Consider the following 26,764-nt stretch of genomic DNA (forward strand, 5'->3'; position numbering starts at 1 on the left):
ATATACAGTAGTAGTGACATTGGTATAAAGCACAAAACAAAGATGTTTCTTATCTTGCAATTGCAAATCCCCTCAGCCTTACAACCCTTTCAAGACTAATCAACAAAATGTTATTTATTTGAGATCATGGCAAATGTCTTCTTGGCATGATAGTAACACAAACCTGATGGCTCTAGAAAACTGTGAAAAAGGTTCTGCTTTTATACAAAAAGGTGTTAGTCTGCTGTGAAATGTGTTAGCAGTCCCAGCTAAGAACCTTATTTATTTATATGGAAGCAAAAATACTATATACACGCACACACTACTTGTAAATGCTATATTCTTCGTTTTGATGTTATTTTTCAATAAATTATTTTGAATTGTATTTAACTATGTGTAGCCTAAAATGTAAACCTAGCTTTGATACAGTGTGTACATTATATTTCACATGACTGTCCTTGAGATGGTTAAACCGCACTTTAATTAGAAAAAAAAAGAAACCGCTAAGGGGAATGCACACTAAAGTTCAATGTGCTATTTTAAAAGATACGTAAGATAATCATGCAAGCTATTGTGAATAAAGAGGATATTTTTTCCACTTAGAACAATATTCAACCATAACTGCCTTGATTCTGGTTTAGGTCCCAACAACACATGAGCACACATAATAGGGAAAATAAATAAAAAAAATGTTAATTGGAGTTTCTGAGCAGATGTGAAAGATGTACCGTATGCTACTCAGGAGATACAGGGCTCAATGTGTCTACTATCATTTCGATCTTTTTGAAAAGTAATATTTAAAATGGAGTTGTGATTTTATAGTTTGCTGTGGGTTCATGCACTTTAAGTGTGTGATTCTCTATGCAGTATAGTATGCGTTTTGGTGTATTGTATATGGTTTGATTAGGATATGAAGCATGAATTATGTATTCTGTTCCCCATTTCATATATTAAGCATATATTACATGCAATCTCACCAGTGAAAATAGAACAAATTATATTTATTTAAGATGCATTCCTCTTTACAGGCATTGGTCATTTTATCAATATGAATTACTTTCAGAAACTAGTGTATCAAAAATCTCATAACAAATTTGTTCTGTTCTTCCATCATTAGAATGGTATGATCTGATGCAGCAGTCCATCCAAGGGAATTCACCTAAAACAATTAAAGTACTTATAAATACAAATGCTATGACTGCACATTTCAATGACAATGTCACCCTCAGGTACAGATCTAGGGGCTGTGAATGTCTCCTTCCTCTGTAACACTGCTCTCCTGCCTACTACCTCTGCACTCTCTGGCTGAAGTGCCATTGGTCACCCTATAAATGAAAATTTAGCACCCCCCTAGAATGAAAACATCTAACTCTCAATGCCCCAGACTAAAATCATCACTTTTATTGCACAGTGTACTCAGTGAGTGCAGCAGCACATTACCACTACATTTCTACATACAGATGTGTCCTCTCTTGTTGATGCTGTGGGTGGGGTGCCCTAGTGCTGCCACAATGTATATGCATCATGTCATAGCACTGCCTCCAGCAACCTGCTGCAGCTGCTGGTTCCCCATGCTAGTATATGAGCCATTGGAAGTGTGTACATCACAGTATGGGGTGCACAATGCAAATTAAACACAGGCAACATCTGTATGCATCTACTGCAGAACCAGAAAATTGTAAAGTGCAGAAGTTATTTAGAAACCCAAAAGTAAGCATTTCACTTATATCTTTAATATGGCACTTACTAATTTGCTTTGCTGGTGGGCACAATGTATTCATGAGGTCATGAAGTCTTTCTTGTAACTCACTATCCATTAGTATCTCAGAAGCAGGGATCTGAAAGAATTGTTCCTGTATTTGCAGATTATGTACAATAAACAAGCATTGAAAAAAGAAAGACAAATTTAAATATGTTAGTATTAAATGGAAATGCTTACAAATACTGACATACTGACATTCATTAAACCTAAAAAAAAGGAAAATTACAAACCATGATTTAAGGTGCAAACCATATGGCTGTTACATTATAATAAAATGTTACATGTGAGCACTTTCAAAGAAGTGAGCTGATAGTGAGTGTGCATGAACATGTATTCTCTTAAGTAAACTTTTGCACTTTAAGCATGCAGTTAACCACATTTAAAAACAAAACACCTTTCTGAAAATAATTCCCCAAAATATCACCAGTCATCTAGAGTAATGTATGTCAAAGCAGTTTTACTTTAAAATGTAAGAAACCTAAGTTCCACTTAGAAACTATCTCATGAAGATGCATGACTATAAACCTAGAATCTTAAACCTGACAAGGGACACATGATGGCCAAGTGATGGCTAAACATATGGGTCAGTAGATCGTGTGGGTGATCCCTGCATGCAGTGGTTAGTACCTACCAAGGGAGGACAACCAATAAGCCAGTGACAAAATAATGGGCGCACAAGGCTCAATGATGCATGTGGGCAGGGAAAGGTAACCCACCCGGTTCAGACCTTCAGAAGAGCTACTGTAGCACAATTTACTGAAAATGTTAATGCTGGCTATAGTGGAAAGGTGTCAGAACAAAGACTGCATTACAGCTTAGACCTTGTCTACCACCACAGGCATTAAAAGGAACATTTCTTAAGATGAAAGTTCTATTGAAGATGGGATGTTGCTAACAGAAACCAACTGTTGCTAATGGCAACATCCCATCTTCAATAGAACTCTTAGTCTCAGATTTGGACCACATAGAAAAGAAGGTGGCTTTGTATGATGAATCATATTTTCTTTTACAACATATTGATGGCAAGATGTGTGAGTATCATTTGACTTGCAAAGGGGAAGGTACCAGAAATCACTATGGGATTAAGGTAAACCAGTGGAGATAGCGTGATGCTCTGGGAAATGTTCTGAAGGGAATCCTTAGTTCCTGGCATTCATGTGGATATTCATTTTACATATACACCACTTAAGTGCAATGGTATTCCCTGTTGGCAGTGTCAGCTTTCAGTAGAACAATGTGCCATACCACACGAAAAAATGTATTCCGGTTTGGTTTGGGCACTTGGCCATTCTACAGATATATGACTTAGATCAGAATATGTGGGATTTGCTTGAAAAAACAAGCTTGAGACATAGAGGCCCAAACTCGGTGCTGCGGCCTCCATGACTCAGTCCACCGACATAAGTCACATACCACAGGACACATTCAGTCCAACCTTGATAGGTAAGAGCTCTTTTGGTGGCATGAGGAGTACAAGTGATTGGACACCCCCATGCAAGAAAAATGGTGTGCTCCTGCTTCAGACATGTGTTTGTGTAGGCATAAAATAGGTAGAGGCACAGTTTAGATATTCTGCTAAAAAAAATGGCTTGCCCAAAGGAGCTAACAGAGTTTGAAAAGCGGATCACAGTAGGTGGCTTGATCATAAGTATAAATGTGAGAAGTACTGCAGATGTTAGGAATGTCCCTCAATAACAATGTGCTCATTGTGGTAGTTCTACAAAAACAAATGTTTTTATTGGAACGTCAATGCCACCTATCACATTTCCAGGGTGACACAGGACTGATCTAAAGAAAAGTGATAACTGGTATGTATTGGCACACTCAGAGCTTATATCTTAACCCCACTGAGAACCTCTGGAATGAATTGGAGCAACATGTGCATGGTAGGTTGACATGACCCTCCAAGTCACAGTTGGTCACTGCACTTCAGGCGGAGTAGTAAAATATATCACCTGCTGCTGTCCAGGAACTTGTTAAGAGTTTGCCAAGAAGGGTGTCTGACTTCCCAAAAAGTACATTGATCTATTAGAGGTTAGTGTGCATTCACTTGTCTACATAGTACGTGAACCCCTAGGCTAATGAATTCTTCAAGAGCTAATTGGAGTCAGGAGTCAGCCAACCTGGAGTCCAATCAATGAGATGAGATTGGAGGTGTTGGTTAAAGCTGCCCTATAGAAAACACACACCAAGTTTGAGTTTGCCATTCTCAAGAAGCATTGCCTGATGTGAACCATGCCTTGCACAAAAGAGCTCTCAGAAGACCTACGATTAAGAATTGTTCACTTGCATAATGCTGGAAAGGGTTACAAAAGTATCTCTTAAAGCCTTGATGTTCATCAGTCCATGGTAAGACAGAATGTCTATAAATGAAGAACGTTCAGCACTGTTGCTATTCTTCTTAGAAGTGGCCATCCTGTAAAGATGACAGCAAGAGCATCCCGCAGATGTTCAATGAGGTGAATATGAATCCTAGAGTGTCAGCTAAAGACTTACAGAAATCTCTGGCACATGCTAACATCTCTGTTGATGAATCTATGATAAGTAAAACACTAAACAAGAAATTAGTACATAGGAGGACACAAGGAAGAAGCCACTGCTGTCCACAAAGAACATTGCTGCATGTTTGAAGTTTACAAAAGAGATGCTGGATGTTCCACAGCACTACTGGCAAAATATTCTGTGGACAGATGAAATCAAATTGGAGTTTTTTGGAAGGAACACACAAAATCATGTGTGGAGAAAAAAAGGCCCAGCACACCAACATCAAAACCTCATTCCAACTGTGAAGTATGGTGGAGGGAGCATCATGGTTTGGGGCTGCTTTGCTGCCTCAGGGCCTGGACAGATTGTATCATCGATGGAAAAATGAATTCCCAAGTTTATCAAGACATTTTGCAGGATAACTTATGGCCATCTGTCCACCAATTGAAGCTTAACAGAAAATGGGTGAGGCAACAGGACAACAACTCAAAGCACAGAAGTAGATCAACAGAATGGCTTTAACAAAAAAAAATACGCCTTCTGGAGTGGTCCAGTCAGTGTCCACCCCTCAACCAGATTGTGATGCTGTGGCATGACCTCAAGAGAGTGATATACACCAGACATCCCAGGAATATTGCTGAATTGAAACAGTTTTGTAAAGAGAAATGGGTACTTGTGAGTTATCTGGACGCCCGATTTTTTGATTGTATGCCTTAAGTTAAGGCATACAATCAGATGCGATGCGATGCGATATCGCATCGCATCGCATCGCATGCGACCATCGGATGCGATGACCCGATTTTTCCATAGGAATCAATGTTAAAATGATTCCTATGGAAAAAGGGGTCCTTTTCATACCCCTACTATCCAAGTGGGCATGGAGTTGGATATAAACCTGTGGCGAGCGTAGCGAGCCACCGAGCCCGAAGCGTGGTGAGCGAAGCGAGCCCCGCGAGGGGACGGTATTCCGTGTCCCCTCGCGGGGCTCGCTACGCTCGCCACGCTTCGGGCTCGGTGGCTCGCTACGCTCGCCACAGGTTTATATCCAACTCCATGCCCACTTGGATAGTAGGGGTATGAAAAGGACCCCTTTTTCCCATTGAATTCCATGTTAAAATGGACTCAGTCCATTTTAACATTGATTCCTATGGAAAAATCGGGTCATCGCATCGCATCGCATCGCATCCGATGGTCGCATGCGATGCGATGCGCCCGATCCGACCCGATTTAGAAATCGGGCGTCCGGATAACTCACAAGTACCGAGAAATGGTCTAAAATTCCTCCTGACCGTTGTGCAGGTCTGATACACAACTATAAGAAACGTTTGGTTGAGGATATTGCTGCCATAAGGAGGGTCAACCAGTTAATAATTGCAAGGGTTCACATACTTTGTCCACCCTGCACTGTGAATACTTGTCATGTTGTGTTCAATAAAAACATGACCACATATATTTGTGTGGTATTACTTTAAGCAGACTCTTTGTCTATTGTTGCGACTTAAATGAAGATCAGAACACATTTTATGACCAATTTATGCAGAAATCCAGGTAATTGTAAAGGATTCACCTACTTTTTCTTGCAACTGTAATTTAACAAAATCACAAAGGAAAGTTCTTGCGGTAAGAGCTGTCCTTTGCAATGATGGGATGACCCTTTTATTTTTTCTTTGCTATAATATCCGACTACATTGAGACAATGGCAGGTATTCAATGCTGTTTGCGAGTGGTGACAGCGAGCAGGGCTTCCTGCTCGCTGTCACCACTCACCCTGACAGCATTCAACACAGCCTCCGCATCCGCCAATTCCCCCTCGCTCCGTTTTTTGAGCGAGGGGGAATTGGCGGATGCGGCTCCAGAAGCAGCGAGACCCGCGGCGAAAAACTGCGAGTTTTCTGCAGCAGCAGCGGGTCTCGCTGTTTTGGGGAATTCTCGCCGTCACAGGATTTCCCCTGAACGTTGAATAGAGCGAGCGGCCGGTGCGGGGGTTAAACAGCGAGGATCGCTGGTTTTCATCAATCCTCGCTGTTTAACCCCCTCGCCGGCCGCTCGCTGCGGCATTGAATACCCCCCATTAAATTGTGAATTTCAATAAAAACAGAATGCAAACTAAATAATCAAAAGTATTTAGTAAATGGGAACCAAAAGCAATTTTGAAGTACATGAAGTACATTTTGAAGATGTACTGTACATACAATTACATATTGTAGTTATACTCACAGAGTGCTTCCACAAATAAGCATTAAGTGACCCAGTTTCATCTTGCAGAGTAAAACGCATGACAAAGAGATGCATTAAGGGTTCAATGCCCAATGCTAAATCCGAGGAAAAAAAGATTATTATTTTAGTTAATGGTACTGTACTTTAATGTTAAGGACCAATTAAGCTTACTTGAATAGGTTAACATGGTGCGATTCAATTATCTTTTATACCAAGGCTTATTTCATACATTAAAGGCTGCATAAAGTATAAATTAGCTAACCTACAGATATCCCACACATTTAGCAGCGTTAGATTAGAATCCTGTCATGGCTTCTGTATCAGTGTCATGACTGCAGCCAGACAAAACCATTAAAACAGAATAAAGGCCGAAAAATAAAAAAGCCTAAAAGAAAACGTATTTTTTCCTAGGTTAAAAATGAAGGCTACAGATGTCCACAATCATCTATCCACTATATGCTACAATTCTCTGTACTCTGCACGTGTGCCTTTTTTGCAAGCCTTTTTAGATCAAATGGGTCTTACTTGCAAAGCCATGTGTTATTGCGTCTAATACGCATCGTTGCCAATAAGGTGCATTTTAATGGAAAAAGTTGCATAAAAAGAGGTTTGTGCTACAGTCACAGCATGGCACGACTAGAATTTGCATAAGCGTGTCCAAATAAGTTTTTCCAAAAGAACAATGAAGAATAATAAAAAATACTGTATAACAACTTATGACTTACCTTTGGCTATTTCTTCAGCATTCCAGTTCACATTCTGGGATAAGGAGCTGAGTGCCTCTAAAGACTTAAGATCGGAACATTTGCTGCAACTAGAAAAAAAAAAAAAAAAACAACGGTTTGCGAAAATAAATGAAAGTTTCAATAGTGTTAGAAGTAATGAATATATTCCATTTATGCTTTTATACAGTACATAAACATTATATGCTTGTCAACAAATAACAGTTTATCAAATACAGAAAACAAGATTTTGTACTTAAGTTAAATCCTTCCCTCCGAGTCCACAGGTGGCACTGGAGTGCTTTACAGTGGGGAAGAGTAGGTGATCACATGAAGCATGGGCACTTTAAATATTAAACGGTGTGGCTAGCTCCTCCCCTTCTACTTCGCGCCCAAGGCAGTCTTGAGCAATTGTGCCCTGTGGGAGCCAGAAGAAAATATACTTCTGAAGAGGAGGTGAAAAATCACATAGTAATAAACACAATATAACAGAAAAGTAGTGCGAACAAATGAATAATGAAAACCCCACAAACAAGTGAGTTCCAAACACACAATCGGAATCATCCCTGGCAGAAAACTTCCAGTGCCACCTGTGGACTCTGAGAAAAAAATCTTGTTGTTTTCTCCTTCATTCACTAGATGGCACTGGAGTGCTTTACAGTGGGGACGTCCCAAAGCTCTCATCACGGGAGGGAAGGCGCTGGTATTCCCCTAATACAGAGTGACTAAACTGGGAAGCAGAGGCCGCAAAGGTGGTAAGCAGTAGAACTGGACAAACGTCTTCCGACCTGACCATGTAGCTGCACGGCAAAGCTGCTGAATGCACATACCACAGGCAGCCATCCAAGAGGGTACCACAGAGTGGAATGTGCGGAGATGAAAGAAGGTCGGAGGCAGTAACGCCTTCACATAAGCCTGGCGGATGGTCAGACGAATCCACCAAGTCAAGGTCTGCTTGGAAGCCGGCCACACCGGCTTAGCTGCATCATAAAAGGACTAACAAAGCGTCCGACTTGTGGACAGCTGCCATTCTGTCCACATAAATGCAGAACGCCAGAACCACATCCAGAAGCTTGGAGTCAAGGTCTTCCTAAGGAAAAGCCGTAACCACAAATCGGTTGATTTAGATGAAAAGCTGGTGGGAGGAAAGACAAACTGGTGAGAAGCTTTGCTCGGTTCTCATGAAATAACAGGTAAGGAGGGCAACAAGATCAGGCATAGAGGTCCGACGCGTGTTGGGCAGAAGCCAAAGCAAGCAGCAAGACCATCTTCCATGTGAGATATTTCATTCCCACTGATTTAAGTGGTCCCAAGGAGCCATGGGAGGACGTAAGGGTGGTTGAATCCTTAACACCCCCTGGAAGAAGGTTTGTACCTGGGTAACAAAGCCAGTTTCCATTGAAAAAAAACCCTAAAAAGGGCAGACACCAGCACCTTTTAGAGACCCCAGACATAAACCCGGACGACTCTCACACCAGGAAACATATGCCTGCCATATACGACCATAATGAATGGATGCCACCTGCTTTCTGTTGCTCATCATGGCAGGAATCACCGCAGAGAGAATCGCAGACTTTCTTAATATTGACCTTCCAATAACCACGCCGTCAAATGAAGATGCCCTAAGTCTGAATAAATGAAAGGGTCTTGAGGCAGCATGTCGTCCTGCAATGGTAGCGGACACATTTGGTCTATGAGAAGAGAGGCGAGGTTGGTGTAACAAGAACGGTCACCCTCTCCCTGCATATGTGCTGTAGAATATGAGGCAACAGCAGGAATGGAGGAAAGAGGTATATGAACTGGTAACACCAAGGGGCTGTTAGGGCATCCACCGACATGGCCCCAGGATATCTTGTGCAAGCACAAGAAAGAGGCAGTTGATGATTGTGGCAAGATGCCATCATGTCGATCTGAGGACACCCCCAACGCCTCACCAGCCTCTGACTCACCACTTTCATGGCTGCACAACTTTGTGCCTCATTTCTGGTTTATGTAAGCCACTCCCGTGGCATTGCTGGACTGCACTCGGATAGCTCGGCCCTGAAGAAGGGCCTGTGCCTGAACCAGTGCAAAGAACACCGCTTGAAGCTTGAGTACATTGATGGAGAGAAGAGACTCCTGTGTTGTCCACCACTCCCCAACTCCAGAGACTTGCATCCATGGTGAGAAGGGTCCAGTCCTAGATGCCAAAGCATTTCCCCTGGAGGAGATTCGCTGATGTGAGCCACCAAATCAGAGATAGGTGATCTTTGGGAGAGAGCATCCCCTTTTGCTGGAGAGACAGGTGAGAACTGAAACACTGATGGAGAAGACACAATTAGAAAGGGCGGGAATGAAACTGGCTGTAGTGAACCACCTCAAACACAGCCACCATCTAGCCTAAAAGGCGGGTGTGAAGATGGACTGAAACCTGTTTGTGCTGTAGTACCTGACGGACCAAAAGCTGAAGAGACCAAACCTTGTCCTGAGGCAAGAAGACTCTCTCGGGGGAATGTGTCCATAATCACCCCCAAAAATAGCAGCCTCTGTGAGGGAAAAAGCTGCGACTTCTGGAAACTGAGAATCTACCCGTGATGAATTAGGGTGCTCTGTGTCAAATGGATGTTGTGCATCAGAATTTCTAGCGTAGCCCCCCCCCCCCCCCTTTGGACAGCCTCGAAATCTATTGGCCGGGAGAAAGGACTGAAAAGACGGCCCCTGAAGGGTTCTACGGGCAGACCGGGTGAGCTGCTGAAGGTAGAAAGACTTAAACAATTTAAAAGACCTAAATGAAAAATCAGGCGCACCAATAATATTCAAAATTCACTATCCACATAAATAGTTATAAACCAATGCTACACATGCGATAATAACTATTAATCAAGAAAATATGTATTCAATTAGAGAGTGCTTCTAAAGTTAGAGTTGCAATTCATTTATAAAAAAACAACAATATGGACACAAATAAACAAATGTAATAAAGACACAATTAATTAAAACATATCATGATAATTACAGCAGATTCTGATGAAAAGTACAGTCCTTATTGAATAGAATTATTTTTCAAAAGATTGCTACTCAGTATCCAGTTGCCACAGGCCCTATGCTCTACCTCCACACTATGGGGATTATTCTGGTTGATTCGCAAGGCTGCGAATTCGCAGCCTTGCAAATCCACCAAACCCCGCCCGGCGAATGAACCCCCCCTTGCAGCGCGGGTTCGCCCGCACAGGCTGTGAATGGATTTTTAGCATAAACATCCATTCGTATGCCTGCGGGTAACCTCCCACATCTTTCGATGGTCGGTGACGCATATAAAAGTGACTTTTAAGTCACTTTCATATGCGTGCACACTGGCACGGATATGGGCCAGCAGCTGACATCCGGTGAGGTCAGCTGCCAGCCCCCTGCTCCCACATCACTGCCTCATTACCATGAGAATGCCCAGCGTTGTCATGGGAACACTGGGCACCCCGCCCTTCTCCGCCCCCCTCACCCCATCATGGGTGCGTGCACCCGGCGAACCGAACGTTTGCTGTGGGTGCACGCACCCTAATGTCTGCATATGTGCACAAACGCACCTGCACATGTGCAGACATGCAACATCGGTCCTCCGAGCGAATGCACAGAGGACCGAAGGAACTAGAATAACCCCCAATAACCCAGACATATGTAGAGAACCCTAGCAGATTCTTTAGCTTGTGAAACTTCAATCCTTTTTAGAGACTGAATAGTCTCTCTGTATATAAAGATACAGTAAATTAATTGCCACAAGCTTTAAATGGTATCCAGATGGTTAGATGCAGAGCAGCTTGTCCGGGTGCTGGCGGATGCTGGCTTTGAGATGGTGCACTGCCGCGTGCATGTGGCTCTGGGTGCAGCCAGGCTGGAGAGTGTTAGGGCTCCAGGTGCTGCCTTACTCGGGAACGTAGTGGAGGGAGACTTGTCCAGGAGACCAATTCTCTATGCGTTTCTCTGCTAATTATGGTAGCGGTTTCCTCAGGAGATTTGAAAAATAATTATCCTATTCATTCAGGACTGTACATTTCAGCAGAATCTGCCATAATTATCATGATAGGTTTTTAATTAATTGTGTCTTATTACAGGGCTCGACAAATACCGGGTGCCAGGTCACCATGGTGACCAGATTCTGCTACCATGGTGACCAGATTTTTTTACAGGGAGGGAGGAAGCAGAATATTGTCTTGGGCAGGTCAGCAGCAGCAGCGACCGACCACCTCTCCTAAGTGACCCGCAGCAGCACAGACACCTGACCCCTCCCTCCCCCTACTGCTGGAAGTCAGCAGCGTGTACAGCGGTGCCGACCTCCTCTCTCCCCCACCTAAGTGAACTGCAGTGCAGGCATCGGTGCCCGACCTCTCTCTCCCCTCCTGCTGGAACTTAAGTCATCATCACCCCCCCCCCCCCCACTCCCTCCTGCTGTAAGCGGTATAATTCAGGATTTGCTCTTGAAAGTCAAATTGGGGAAAACTGCAATGTTTGGTAAATGAACAAAATTTGTCATAAGGCTCAGCGATTCACTCTTCTGTCCCTGTGCATAGATCTCAGTATAAACCAGTCACACCATGGGATGCAGCCATGCCCTGTTCTTCCCCTGTGCATAGATTTCAGTATAAAACCAGCACACCACGGGATGCAGACATGCCCTGTTCTGCACCTTGATGCTCTGCTATGCCCTGTTCTGCTTCTTTGCATAGGCTTATGCACAGCACAGGCACCTGCCCCCTCGCTTGCTGGAAGTCAACAGCGGTGCCTGCCTGCTTTCCCCCCTCTCAGCCTCGGCAGTGCAGGCACCAAAGCCTGACCATATAGCGATGGCCTATGGCGGGGATCAGGCGTGGTGGGCGGTGCTGGGGAGAACAAAGCAGTGGTAGCAAACGGAGCAGGAGATATTGAAGCAGCGGTGGCCGACACTGGGGAGATGGCGAGCCTGCCACCATTGAATGGGAGGCCCACTGGTAAGAAGGACGCCTGCATCCTCTCCCCACTCTCTCCTTTTCCACCTAACCACCTGTCCCCTCATCCTGTCACCTAGCCCTCACCCACTCTAGTACCATCACCTTACACCCTCTCGCCTCCTGTCACCTCTCCCCCTAGCGTCCACCCATCAACTCCTGTCTTCTGACCCCCTTTTGCCCCCATCACCTCTCCCAGTAACCTCACTCCCCTCTGTTGTCTTACCCACTTTTGCCCACCGTCACCTCTCCCCTCACCACCACCCTCTTTTTTGCCACCCATCACCTCATTACCGTCCCCTCACCAACTGTTACTCTCTACTGTCGCCCTGTCACCTCATCCCCTCTCATGGGTGAAGGATCAACCACCCTCCTTGCTTTTATTTGTGGGTGAGTTATGATGCCCATACACATACCTGGTACGTTTTGTACCGTGCAAGGCGATGCGTGCTCCTGTGCATCCCACGGTACAAAAACTTCATTTTTGAACTAGATCGATTTGCATCTAGTTCAGAACGCACACTGCTGTAGCACATCACATGCATTTTAAACTATGGACAGAGGGGGGCCCTAGACTGCACACCCTGTAATGAGAGGTGCAACCTTGCTGAGATTTTTAGCTATATGCAAAACAGAGGGGGTTTGCAGGTGCACTATGCCATCATTACTGCTAACATGTATTCCTTTTATAATTAATTTCTGAGGATGTTAGCATACATTTGGCCAAATATATCTAACCTGCTCACCACGTTAAGGTCTCCTCATTAGAGCAGGTCACTAGCACTATGGGGTTCATGCCTGGGGCACAGGGCACCCCCAAGCCAGTCCAGCAAAACCACCCCAGGGCATCACATAAATAGGGCTTGACCAATTGTAATTTAAATCTAGGAGCCAGACATACTAAAGGTGCCCATACACAGTGTGATGCACACCATGCATTTTTATTTAGATCACATCGTAACTAGTTTAAAATGCATGCAAAACAGAGGGGGTTTGCAGGTGCACTATGCAATAATTACTGCTAACATAAATAAAATATAGCTGTGAAGTGTAATAGAGTGTAATGTGTCATAGAATGTAGGGTACGTGTAAGCAAATAATAGTAATAAAGGGTGTGTCAAAAAGAAAAAAATGTGAAAAAATACATATAAAAAAAGACAAACATAGAAAAATGATATGTTTATGTGAGTCTATGTGTAAAGTAGCGATGCCCTGGAGTGGTCCAGCCAGACAAGCTCAAGGGGGCCCCGCACCCGGACAATTACCCCAAGAAAACCGACATCTATATATGTCTTTTTTTATATGTATTTTTTCACATATTTTTTCAATTTTTTTCTTTTTGACACACCCTTTATCACTATTAGTTGCTTACACATACCCTACATTCTATGACACTTTACACTCTATTACACTTCACAGCTATATTTTATTTATGTTAGCAGTAATGATTGCATAGTGCACCTGCAAACCCCCTCTGTTTTACATGCATTTTAAACTAGTTACGAGGTGATCTAAATAAAAATGCATGGTGTGCATCACACTGTGTATGGGCACCTTTAGTATGTCTGGCTCCTAGATTTAAATTACAATTTGTCAAGCCCTAAAAAACATGTGTTTATTAAAGTGTGTCCATATTGTTATAATTTTTTTTTATAAATAAATTGAAACTGTAACTTTAGAAGCGCTTTCTAACTAAATGCATATTTTCTTGATTAATAGAAAAGGAGACTTACCTCCTGTCGCCGGGGAGCTCCATTTGTCCAGTTCAGGACCAAATAAAACCTCTCCATTGAAGGGCAAAGCTTCCACAGTCCGCCATTGGCGGAGCCAAAGAGCTTGATGCGCTGAGACAGACAGGGCTGAAATTCTTGCCGCCACATCAGATAAAATCGGTAGATACCTCTATGAGATAAGCGTCCCCGCAGCCGAATCAGATTTCAAATCTCTGGAAATCTGGCCAGCCCAGACTTCCATAGCCTTGGATACCTAACAGCCCACCGGAGCTGGGCGTTGTAAGACACTGGCAGCATTATAGTTTTTAACGTTGTTTCCAATTTCCTGTCAGTGGGTTCTTTAAAAGAAGACTGGGACAGGAAGCACAAGCTTTTTTAAGAGTCTGGAAACCGATGAGTCCACACTCAGAGGGGTCTCACTTAACTTTCTGCTATCAGAAGGGAAAGGGTAGGAGAATATAAATCTCTGTGACAATTAACATTTTTTTATCCAGGTGCTTCCAATAAAGGTCTAGTTCGGAGACAGGAAAGGCCGCCGCCTTTTTGTGTCTCTTACCAAACATCATAGTTCGGGATTGGACCTGATCCTTATCCTGTACATTAAGGGTTAATTTGACCATGTCAATTAAATCCTCCAGCCCCTGAGAAACCTGCTCAGGTTTCTCTAGTCTCCACCTCAGGTAATTCACCCTCCTCTAATGCAGGCATGTCATCCCCGGAGTCATCTGCACTACCTGTGGAAACCTTCTTGTATGCAATAACAGACGTGGGGGGGGGGCTCTGTCTGAAGACACACTAGGGGCCACATTCTTCTTCATGAGACCCAGTACAACTGCAGAAAAGTCAGCTTGTTGTGTTCTGGCAGTCTATCTCTCTGAGATGCTGTTAGCACAGAGGCTAACTTGAGATATTACATCAGATACAGGCCCAGACAGGGACATCCTGTTGGACTGTTAATACAGGAGGCTGCACATAGGGCACCCTCAGAATGGAAAGTGAACTTAGACAGTTACACTTCATGCAGGTCACCTTCTTAGAAGTGCCTTCTGCCATCTCACACAGAACTCTATACACTGTTAATATAGTATAGTAACAATTACTGTACAGGAGAGACGCACAAAGGAAAAATGCTATGCCACTATGTCACAGAAGCGCTAATGTAAATGAATATGAAGAGTGCTAGGGCTGCAAATTTAAACACAGCCTGTGCTTTCCTAACATGCCACTAAACCCCACTGACTCACAGAACCTGGGTAGAGGCAGTGGGACACAGGAAACCTCCACTTAATTCTCCATAGCAGCATGCATATTTAATGGCCACCGCAGGAAACGCTGGGGCAGCTGGGAGCCAGATTGCGCGGTGTGGCACACCCATGCCCTCTTGCTATGGCATCTGCATTTGAAAATGCCCTCTGAAGTTTTTTGCCTCGACTCGCTGGGAGCCAGGGTATACGGCCCAGCTGCCGACATGCAAGCTGAGGACCCAGACATGCGACGCACACAGCGGCGTCCGGTCCTCACTGTAACGAAGGTTACGGCAGTGGGTACTCTGGCACGTACCGCAAGCAGTGGCGATCGAGACCCCGGCCCGGTAGCACCCATCGCAGGCAGGTACTGGAAAAAGCTACCTGCCTGTCCCCCGAGTAAAAAAAAACTGAAAAATCTAAAAAGCCCAAGAGAGCTAAAAAAAAAAAATATATATATATATAAAAAAGTGTGTGTGTGGGTATGTGGTCTAAGTAGAAGGGGAGGAGCTAGCCACATTGTTTAATATCTAAAGTGCCCATGCTTTTTGTGGTCGCTTTCTATTCCCCGCTGTAAGCACTCCAGTGCCACCTAGTGGATGAAGGAGAAAGGAGGTTTTCCTTCCACAGGCACTCTCACACAAGTATATTCAATAAAAATACAAACATACATGTATTGGCATTGTGATAACATTGCTTTCCAATAATATAGATGGAAACTTATAATCACAGCAACATTCTTTTTCTTTTCTTCTATAGGTACCGTAGTTGCTTATTGTCCATGTGAAAGAAGAGAGTAAGAAATGTATAGAGTGTACTACATTTCTAAAATAGACAAATATAAAGATCAATCACTATACAGCACACAATAAGATGGGTGAGTCAGTGTGCAACATTGGACAATTACTAGCGATATATGAAAACTGGCGAAAACAGTTCTCAAAAGGCATCTAATATACTGTAGATACCAGCAGGTGTCCACTCCTTCAAGCAACACAGGTGCATGGTGGGTACAACTGACGATACTTACCTGACTAATTGAGGATCCGGCGATTATCTGATGTCGCACACTTGACCCACCAATTTTATTTATGTATGTTATCTCAATACCATGGGGTGTAAGGATTTTATTGAATTTACTAGTTTGACAGCGCCTATGGAAGGAACGCCTACTTTCTGTGTTTGGCAGACTTTACTTTGGAGGGGAAGGGTCACCTCATTAGCTGTACCATCTTTGGGTGGCTCCTCTTTGCAGGAGATAGAAATCTACTTTGGTTTTGCAAATATCAGTTTGTAAAGTGAGAATAGTTAAAAAAAGGCGATTATTATGCATTTAAATATTGTGCTCTTTCCAGCTCTTACAATTTGATTATAGAATTGATTAATCAAATCTGGGTATCTGCTATATGGATCTTTGCTTACACACAAACACTATCAAATTAATGAAATAGTGATCCTGGTGGTCGTGATGTAGACGTTTACTATACCGGTGCCAGATTCCCAACTATCGGGATTCCCTCATTTGGGATGCCGGCATCTGTATTCTGACCTCCAGTCGCCCGTATGTATCAGGTTGAAGTCATGCAGATTGCTGTAGTATAACTTCCTTATCGATCCTTAAGGAGCCCTAACAGCCGAGGTGTCACACTACAGGTTTACGGACTCACCACTGTGGTTTCACTGGTTGCCATGTCTCCATTGGCCAGATATTCCAGTTTGTTTTATTTCAGAATAGTGCTCCTGAGGTCGGGGCTTCATGGGCAAAGCCATCTTCCGTAGGTCAGCTGACACCATTGTAGCCATTGACAGTGACATATTTCTTAAAAAGAAATATGTTCTATATAGTGTTCCCGCTAGGCTGTTTTAGCGGGGCGCTGCAAAATGCGCCCTGCCCCTGTAGCAGCGCCCCGCTTCCCCAGCAGCTCAGTGTCTTTGGCGGGGCCAGGCCCGCCCCCTTTCATGATGGCAGCAGCCAGGCCTGACCCTTTTTGTGACATCGCAGCCCCGGCACGCCCCTTTTGTGAGGTCGGTAGCCTGGGACCGCCCACAACAGTGACGTTGGCGGACCCGGTCCACACCCCTTATGCTGCCCCCAGTGCAGAAGTGCCCTGCCCGCTTCAGTTCCTAGTAGGAACACTACATGTAGAAGCTGCTGAGCACTCACCATTGTGCAACAAAGAGTTTCCATCTGCTCAACTTTTGCAATCAATTTCTTTCTTACGCCAGTGTGCTGTCTGCCTCCTGCAGCTATACATGTTTTATTTTAGTCTACTACACATAGCCTCCTGAATGCAGTCTCCTTCACCACATCACATCTGTTATCAGAGCTGCTGTAGGCACAATTTCTTCAGCTGATATTGCAGACAAACCTGTGGTTCTTCAACTGTCAAGAAACTACAAGTCCTTGCATGCTCTGACACAATTTTGCTATTCAGGGATGCTAAAACTCTGGCAGAAAATGCTGGGATGTGTAGTTTACTGTAGGCAACAGCTGTATTGACAATGCTTTATATATCTTGAATGCCGTAATAGGACTGACTCACAAAAGTTGATAACATATATTATACAAGACCACTATTAACAGTCGTTGAAGAAAACACAACAGCTGGTTCACTTATCACACGGCAATGTGTGTACCCTGCATGGGGTCGAGAGGATCCGGCATCAGCAAGTGCATACACACTTGCCAATGTCAGCAACAGCAGAGTGTGGGTGATGATGCATTTGGCAGCATGGCACTCGCTATAGATGTATTGAGGGCCAAAGGAGAATGTTGCCAAAGATGTGTGGGAGCATGCACAGTCAGTGACATAGTGGGTACGTAGTTGATGATGCACCCCCAGATAAAACAAATAAAACAGGTGATATATTTGTAGAATAGATTTGTTATGCATTTTTTTTTTTTTAACTGTTCTCTTGAAAGAAAAACAAAACAACATACCCATAGCGCCATCTGTTGCCTTGAATGAGAAATGGAGACGAAGGATCAATTTCTAGATGTCCGTGATTAGATTTCACAAGGATAATACTATCAAAATGTCTTGAGAGTTTACAAATTTCATTGAAAGTTGCACCTAGGATCAATGCACAATTATTACAAAATAGTATACAGCGTTTAACTAACATATGGAACATCTCAATAACCTGCTTCCCTTTATGCAACCTGTATGTACCTCTGCAGTGCAATCTGCTTCATTTTTTTCATATTTTTAAACTACATCTTAACTTTTCTCTACCTGGTTCTACAAAAGAAAAAAAATATGTTTTTGCACCACTTCGTTTAGTCTATAATTAAAATGTACTTAACATCCAGTAACATGAAGAAATGTACACAATTTAGCTTTAAGGACTGGAGTTAATTTTTATCTGTGTCATGATATCAAATTATTTGATGTTGGCGTTAAACTAACAATACACAAAATCATTTGCATTTGTTTTTTAAGCAATATTGAATCATTTGACTGCACTTAAGCATAAACACTTATTTTTGAATTTTTTTATATACAGTTTTATATATTCATTTGCTTAACCACTTTTTACCAAATATTACATGTGTATGTGTATCTTACTTAAAGAGATCTGCTGCCATAATAAATAAATGAATTTTTCATTGGAGGAGACTTTCTGTAGTTTTTTTTTTTTTTTATAATTGTTAACCATTAGAATAGCATGTGATAACCTGCATTATTTCTACTTGAAATCTCTGTGGACAGCACATAGTAAAATGATATTAATCTGGATGCCCCCATTTTCAATTTGTGTGGATTTATGTCCCCAATGCAGGTTTTCTATACTGTACATCACTGTGTGAAAGATAACACAGTAAAGGCACAAACACACTAACCGATGTCCCCTGCCGCCATATGGGCAAGGACCGGGAACCCTGCGAGACAAGCATCAGCAATTGCATACACACTTGCCGATACCTGCTCCGAGGTAAGAGACGGCAGGGGGGGTGATGGCTTTGCTACGGCATGGGCTTCGTTAACAATGACCTCCCTCGTCCGGACATACTTAGACGAGGGAGGGGGTCGTTAACGACACGCAGGTGTGTGCATCATTAACCAGTGAGCATACACTTTAGGCAATTTTGTCCACAATATCGCTCAGATAGCCCTTTCTGAGGGACATTGTGACCAATATCGTCTAGTGTGTATGGACCTTAAGGCATAGCTTGAATTACAATTTGTGACCTCTATAGAGGACATAGACCCGAGATGCAAGAAGAAAAACGAATGGTACTGCGCTATTAAATCAGGTGCATATTTGTCTTCATTATATGTAACAAGACACAAAATCAGTTTTTTTTTTTTTTTATTAAATGTATTCACTTAATATTAAACAGGTGGCCACCTGAAAGCACATCCAAACGTAAACCTTAAACACAAACATATATATTTAAATAAAGCATATAAAGCTATATAAAACCGCTCGAATTAATGTATTACAGACTGATCAATTAAATTCAAATAATCCAGAACCCAGTGGGTAAATGATCCCAAAAGGGATCTATTCACAACTGGCTGTATAATTTAAGTAACAGTCCACAATGGGAGTCCATTGAGAGGCTTAACACACACAAAGTAAGGATGCTATATACATCAATGTCCCCTCAGTTCTACGGCAGTGACCTGTTAGTCAGGTGGAAAAGATTATGCAATTGAATACACACCGAAAATTGAATGCCTCCCAAAAAGTGGAGGTGCAAAATTTTAAAGTCTAGAAGCCCCTTTAACATAGGTTGCCTATCACAGGCTAATGGGGCATACACATGGGGCGATTAAAGCCCCATTTCTAAGCAATGACTGGATTGCTTAGAAATTAAGCACATTGCTCTGTGTGTATGGCCCCTGAAGACACACAGTCCCACGCATCGCTATCGCCTGACTAGATTTATACTGCATGCAGTAAAAATCTAGTCATCGCCCATGTTTTCTCTATTGAGAACAGGGACAGTGACAGATCGCTATATCGCTCACCACACACCAGTGATGCTAGGTCGCTCAGCAGAAAGCTCCCATTGTGTACAGGGCATAAGGCTATTTGTGTGCACAGAACACTATTAGTCTTTAACCTTAGATGGAGGAAACCCTTTATTTTTAAACCCTTATATTTGATTTACACTTAAATTCATGCTGCAGATGTCTGAGTAAAATGCAATATTGTAGATTTTTGTGGTAACTCCCTGGCTAATAAAGATCCAGCCAGGGGACCACCGGCTCTCCTGGAACAATCTGCCAGCCAAGATTCTATTAGTGGAAGATAAAAAAGTGCTTAATTTGTGCATTAGCCTGCCAATTAAATGCCATTTTATGAAGATTGAAGGTCTCCATAAAAAGGGATCATTTGACAGCAGCATATAATTTATGTAGATTATAACGAATTAAAAAACCTATATTTCTTTAGCTACAAAATACATTTTGAAGCCTGTCTAGCACACTCAATACAACTCCGAGGACCTTGTAATTCATCTGCAGTTCCTGAAACATAAAACACTGTTTTGCTACTAAACCAGTATTGAAAATTGAGTAAAACTGTTTTTGTGAAAAATTCGGTACTTATGTAGTAGCCAGGCGCCCATTAAGCAAATAGCTTAGTGGGCGATTCTGCGTAAGAAAATTGCATTGCATGCGGTTTTTGCATGCGATGCAATACGATTTTCCTATGTAATTTATTCACTGCCCTTGGGCGGTGCGATGAGATCGCATCACACCTCCCGCAAAATTGCATGTCATTTTATAGGGTGCGATGCCATTTAATGTAGTATACACTTGTATGACATCCAATGGGATTTAGGCACCCCCCCCCCCACACTATCCACGCCACCTCGAAGCATGGCAAGTGGACGCGAATTATGTTACATGTATTCCGCATTCTCTCGCCATGCTTCGGGCTCGGTGGCTCACCACAATATATAAAATCAAATCCACGCCAACGAGGATAGTGGGGGTATGAAAAGGTCGTGAGGACGTGTTCCGCTGCACTCTCCATGCTTCGGGGTGGCGTAGATAGTCGGGGGTTGCCTAAATCCCATTGGATGTCATACAAGCGTATAGATCTCATCGCACCGCCAAGGCCAGAGAGCAGTGAATAAATTACATAGGAAAATCGCATGGCATCACATGTGATCGGATCACATGCAAAAAAATCGCATGCGATGTGATGCTATTTCACTACGTTGCCGTACGTATGCAAATTGGGCGCCCGGCTACTACATAAGTACCAAAAATTCTTCACTTATTTAATATTAAAAGCAGAAACAATTATATAGGTTCCCACAATATACATATATGTGGAGATGTACTAAGCATTGGAGAATGATAAAGAAGAATAGAGAAAGCACCAATCAGCTCCAAACTGTCATGTTAAAGGTTGTTTCAAAAATGTCAGGAGTGGATTGCCGGGTACTTTACCTCTCTCCAATGACTACATCTACCCCATAATATGGAGTATGAACACATGATGCTGTCTATATTTTAGCTTTTGACCAGTCCAAAAAAAAAAATTTCTAGTGATGAAAAACAGGCCTACAAAAACTGCACATTAAATATTTATCAAAATGCGACAAATGCTCAGATGCAAACATCAAAGCTTCTAGAACATATTATGGATTATAGTCTCTACACAGAAAATGTTAGAAAGTAGAAGACAAGCATTGTTTTGCAGATGAGTTGTGGGTATGAACAAAACCATTTCGTATATGATGTAATTAAATGCTTTTACTATTGTCTAGCAGGCTGTTAATACCTCAGAAGACAGGAATTACATGAGCCACCTTGCCAAATTGCTGGGATTACTGCACAAACGTACAATAAAATGTGTGTATTAAAACCATTCTGAAGTGATAAGAAACAAGGGCTACCAAAACCAAAAAAGAAAACAAAAAGAAGTGATTCTGCACTAAAGTGAAAATGAGCAGGTTAAATGCAGTTTTGCAAATTAGTGCTCCTACTTTAACATATATACTGTACATGCCAATTTGCAGACCAGGAGATTTTTTGCACTTTCCCATAGAAGACATTGACTAGATTGTGGAGAGGTGAAAACGCTCTATATAGATAGGTCCTCTCTCGTCCTACCTGCAGCACGTTTGCTGCAATTAGTGCAATCATGTGTATGCTAGAGGACAGGTTATTCACCAGTGATCCATAGGATTGTATGGTGTGCATGCGCCTGTGGTGGCAAAAAATCATAATATTGATGTAAATAGGTGATCCTTGAAAGGATATAAGTTCTTTTTCTTCTTTCTCGTCTCACACCATTCCAAATATATGGAGAAACAGAAAAAGAATATACCAATTATTGATATGTATATACTAATTACTCCTCTCTTTCTTCAATGGGATCTAAAAAGAACAGAGAGCGTATATCCAAGATTTCCAAAATAATTTTAGAGGGTCACCCCACTCGTGTATATAGGGACTGTGCTCACATGTATGCTTACACAAGACAGGGTGTGTGAACTCTCATAAAGGTATCTTTGGTTAAGATATGACTCCAAAAGTGACTTTTGGAGTCATATCTTAACCAAAGATACCTTTATGAGAGTTCACACACCCTGTCTTGTGTAAGCATACATGTGAGCACAGTCCCTATATACACGAGTGGGGTGACCCTCTAAAATTATTTTGGAGCACTCTTGGAAATCTTGGATATACGCTCTCTGTTCTTTTTAGATCCCATTGAAGAAAGAGAGGAGTAATTAGTATATACATATCAATAATTGGTATATTCTTTTTCTGTTTCTCCATATATTTGGAATGGTGTGAGACGAGAAAGAAGAAAAAGAACTTATATCCTTTCAAGGATCACCTATTTACATATGGACTTTTAGCGCACGTGAGACTTCCCCATTCTTTTGCAGTATTGTCTTTCTGAGGTCCGGTGACCTTTTTTTGTGAAGTATCATATGCAGCTTTAAAGTTTGCAGCGCCTGGAGTGGAATTCCCCTTTTTTCGAAAAATAATATTGATGTGTACGCACATGGCAATATGGATGAGAATGGACACCTTTGTATTTGGTATACATATGCAAAATCTGCAAAGGTCGGTGGTCAGAAGATGAACAGCAGCTTCCCACTGCCCAGAATCCGAACATGGACTGTTAGGGTGAAATTTAACAGGATGAGAGATTAAGAAAGTGAGAGATTTGGTAAGAAATCTCCAGTGTTTTTTTTAAAGCGGCAATCATTTACACTGCAAAATCAAACTAGTTCTGAAGTGTAAATGATTGGCGCTTTAAAAAAACTGGAGATTCCTTACCAAATCTCTCACTTTCTGAATTCTGTGTTCATTCTAGAACCCTGCACCTTTCAAACCCATGCAGTTCCTCTTTCCAGCCTGGGGTGTTGCTTTATGCTCTGGTGCTTTTACTACAGTCTGTTCTGTATTGAAAAACAGGCCACAATGTGAGAGACACCACAGCAGAGAGCTTTGCTGCTAATTAACTATTTATATCATAGCGCTGTTTTAGAAATCCATCTGAGTCTTTGGGGTATATTCAATGCTTTTTGGGAGCTGTGACAGCGTGCAGTGCTGAATGCTCGCTGTCACAGCTCGCACAGTCCGTATTCAACTGACCCCCATGCACACACAGCGTCATGGAAACTGTGTGTGCGGCTGCCGAAAATGCAAGGTTTGCGGCTAAATGCAGCGGGCTACTTGGATTAGCTGCAAGCCTCGCTGTTTTGGAGAGTTCACATTTTCAAGGTCACCCAGCAGGTGCACAGGTGCATTCATTACTCATCGACTCATTTTAAAAGATCCACAGGTGGAGCTAATTATTTCACTTGTGATTGTGTGAGGAGACCTGCAAAACATGCACCGTGTGGGGCCCTAGTGCCTGAATTTGAGAACCCGTGGTCTATTGCCCTTGTTAATTATATTTTACAATATCCTTTTTGGGTGGGGGGGGTGGGGGTGGTTAGGTTAGTATTGTGATAGGGGAATATGTTTAGGGATCAAGGGATGCCTAGGTTGTGGTTAGGTTAAACAGGGTGTGTGTGTGTGTGTGTGTGGGGGGGGGGGGGTAATAGGGAACTTCATTTAGGTCAATGTTGGGCTCTGGACAGATCACAGTTTTTTTTTGCACTCTATAATATTTTTATTATAACCTGTACCGTTTGGCTTTATTGTGTTTTAACATGACAAAAACTTTGAAATTGTGCACCTTTTAAATTTCTGTTACTTATGAGAGCCTGAATGGTGCCTTTGGGTGATTGTGGTACGTTAATCCTAAAATGGGAAGACTACTGTATATCTTATCTTTATTTTTAACTTATGCCTTACTGTATAATGGTTTTTAATATATATCGTGTATCTGCAGCAGCATAATTATTTTTAGTTTTAGGGTGTTTTTCTATTTTCAAAACCATATAAAAAAAATATCCCCCCCCCCCCCCCCACACAAAAAAAAAGAAAAATTGTACGGAAAAAAGCACACAGCACGGGAAACCATGTCAGGCATCTTACATTATATGACACACAGGTTTTGGACACCAGATCAAATAAACCGGTCATACTATTATTTCTATAATAAAGATGCCATTAAATCAACATTTCATTCTGTCGTTTTTCCATTATGCCTACTTTAAGGAAAAAGAACACGTTTCAGGTAGTAGAGTCTACAGATTGTAAGCTTGCGAGCAGGGCCCTCCTACATTTTGACTGTCTGTAAATACCGTTTTGTTGTATCACTGTCCCCTTTATAAAGCACAACAGAATATGCTGCGCTATATAAGAAACTGTTAATAAATAAATAAATAAATAAATAATAGAGTGCATTGTCACATAATAAATATGAAGGCAAACCGTAGTTTTGCATGTTTACTGTCTGATGCATCAAACTGTGCAGTATTAAGCTTAAGATTTCAATCATATTTGGATGAAATAAGTGCAACATAAGCTCAGACACTTATTTTAGTTGTATTTACTAAATGCGCAAAAAAAAACAATGAAAAAAAGACATAACAATTGGAAACACACTTTTGTACCCAAGAACGCCAAGCACTTTGTGCCTTGCAATTTATATGTAGTGATGCTGACACCCAGAGGCTTTAGTTGTAAACTGCAGTTTAATACTTCCAGATACAGGATGCTTACCTTCTAACAATATTAGTGAGTCTTCTGGACTTTGCAAAATGTCATTTTTCTTAACAAAATGCATAACTACAGTCCGGTTTCCTTGATTGATGGTCTTCCATATTGCTGACTGATACCAGAAAGTACTCTGGGTGCTTGTGATTGGATTATCATTAAAGTTTTTTTGAAAAATATTGTTTAGTTGCTCTTCATCTGGGACATCAAGCCTAAAGAGTGAACAGTTATAGAAATAAAATTAGAATGATTAAAATCTATAGAGATAAGCACATATATATAACAAGTTAAGTTGCAATTGCTGTGTGTGTCTTTAGCCAAAGAGCAGTGGAAAATTAAAATTGGGTCAAAAGGAAAGGTGTTAAAAATGATATACATGCATACAAGAAAACCAAAAATTATATCTTTTTCGTAAAACCAACCAGGGTTCCCTTAGATGAAAAGTTCATGCCTCCAGAATTGCATAAGAACAAGGCATCATATATGAAGGTATGAGATTGTCACCTTAGGGAACCATGGTTGCTATAAAAGATGTGTCCATTACCTTTCCTTTCTTGCTTTATTTGGCTCAATGGACCTTATTCTGGTCCGTTCGCATCGACCCCTTCATTTGCACGGGGCCAATGTTTTGCGTCTGCGCAGATGCATTTCTGCGCACGTGCAGTCGTTGGGTGCGTACAGCCACGGCAAACAATCTGACCGCTGGGTGCACGCAACCAACCTTGTGGCCTTTGGGTGGGGGTCGGCAGGCATGGGGTACTTGCCCATGGCGTTTCATGGGTGCTCCCATGGTAAATCACCTGTCACGTAGGTGGGCAGCTGACATCAGCGGATGTCAGCTGCCTGCCCATTTCACTAAGAATATACATGCATATAAAAGAGACCTGGGAGTCACTTTCTAGATGTGTGTGCGCACCACATCGTTCGATGGCGACCATCGAAAGATATGTGAGGTTCTTACTGGCATGCGGATGGATGTATATGTAAATCATCCACTCGCATGACATTTCAAACATATGCCCCTTTGGAATGGTGGGCTAGCGTATCATCATTCGCAGGGCGGGTTCTGCTTGACTCGCAAGGACTGGTTGACTCGCAATGAATCAACCAGAATAAACCCCAATATGTACAACATGGCTAAACTGCTTTTTCACGAGTAGCGATTGGATGGATTCTAGAAAAAAGAAATGGTTCATGGCATGACGAATCGAGTCAAATGGCTAGATTTTGAGAAAGGTATGTGGACACATCTGTATGTATTTTAAGGAGGGCACAGTGGAAGTTGATTATCGAAATTTGGGATTTTTTTCTGATTGGATATCGGCTGTCATGTGTTTTAGATAGCCTATAAGATCCCGCTTTGAGATCCAAGTAAAACCGAACCCGCTCGTCTCTAATTAAAAAGATATGTGGTATACCTATATCCTGTGTGCAACAGTGGCTATATCTCCATACAAAATGCTACGTAACATAGCATTTCATATGAAGATACAGAACAGCTTTAAATACAAATGTTCAGGAAACTGGAGTGCTACCTAAAATTACTACAAGGAAGACTGCTTTAAGCTAAAAAC

The 26,764-nt window shown here is 42.2% G+C and overlaps 1 protein-coding gene across 2 annotated transcripts in view; it reads right to left on the reverse strand.

Moving 5' to 3' along the window:
* Positions 1-959: 959 nt before the first annotated feature.
* Positions 960-26,764, reverse strand: part of POT1 (protection of telomeres 1) — a 109,771-nt gene continuing 83,966 nt past the window's right edge. For both annotated transcript variants that reach the window (XM_083182857.1, XM_083182856.1), the window contains 6 exons: positions 25,197-25,402; positions 18,038-18,170; positions 7,168-7,256; positions 6,443-6,537; positions 1,727-1,832; positions 960-1,138 (listed from right to left, as the gene is read on the reverse strand). In XM_083182857.1, coding sequence (XP_083038983.1) covers positions 1,023-1,138; positions 1,727-1,832; positions 6,443-6,537; positions 7,168-7,256; positions 18,038-18,170; positions 25,197-25,402 — 745 coding nt within the window. In that variant the 3' untranslated portion in view covers positions 960-1,022. The remainder of the gene's footprint in view (positions 1,139-1,726; positions 1,833-6,442; positions 6,538-7,167; positions 7,257-18,037; positions 18,171-25,196; positions 25,403-26,764) is intronic.

The sequence above is a fragment of the Crinia signifera genome, chromosome 4, assembly GCF_055691185.1.
Source record: "Crinia signifera chromosome 4, ASM5569118v1, whole genome shotgun sequence".
In the NCBI taxonomy this organism is placed as follows: domain Eukaryota; kingdom Metazoa; phylum Chordata; class Amphibia; order Anura; family Myobatrachidae; genus Crinia; species Crinia signifera.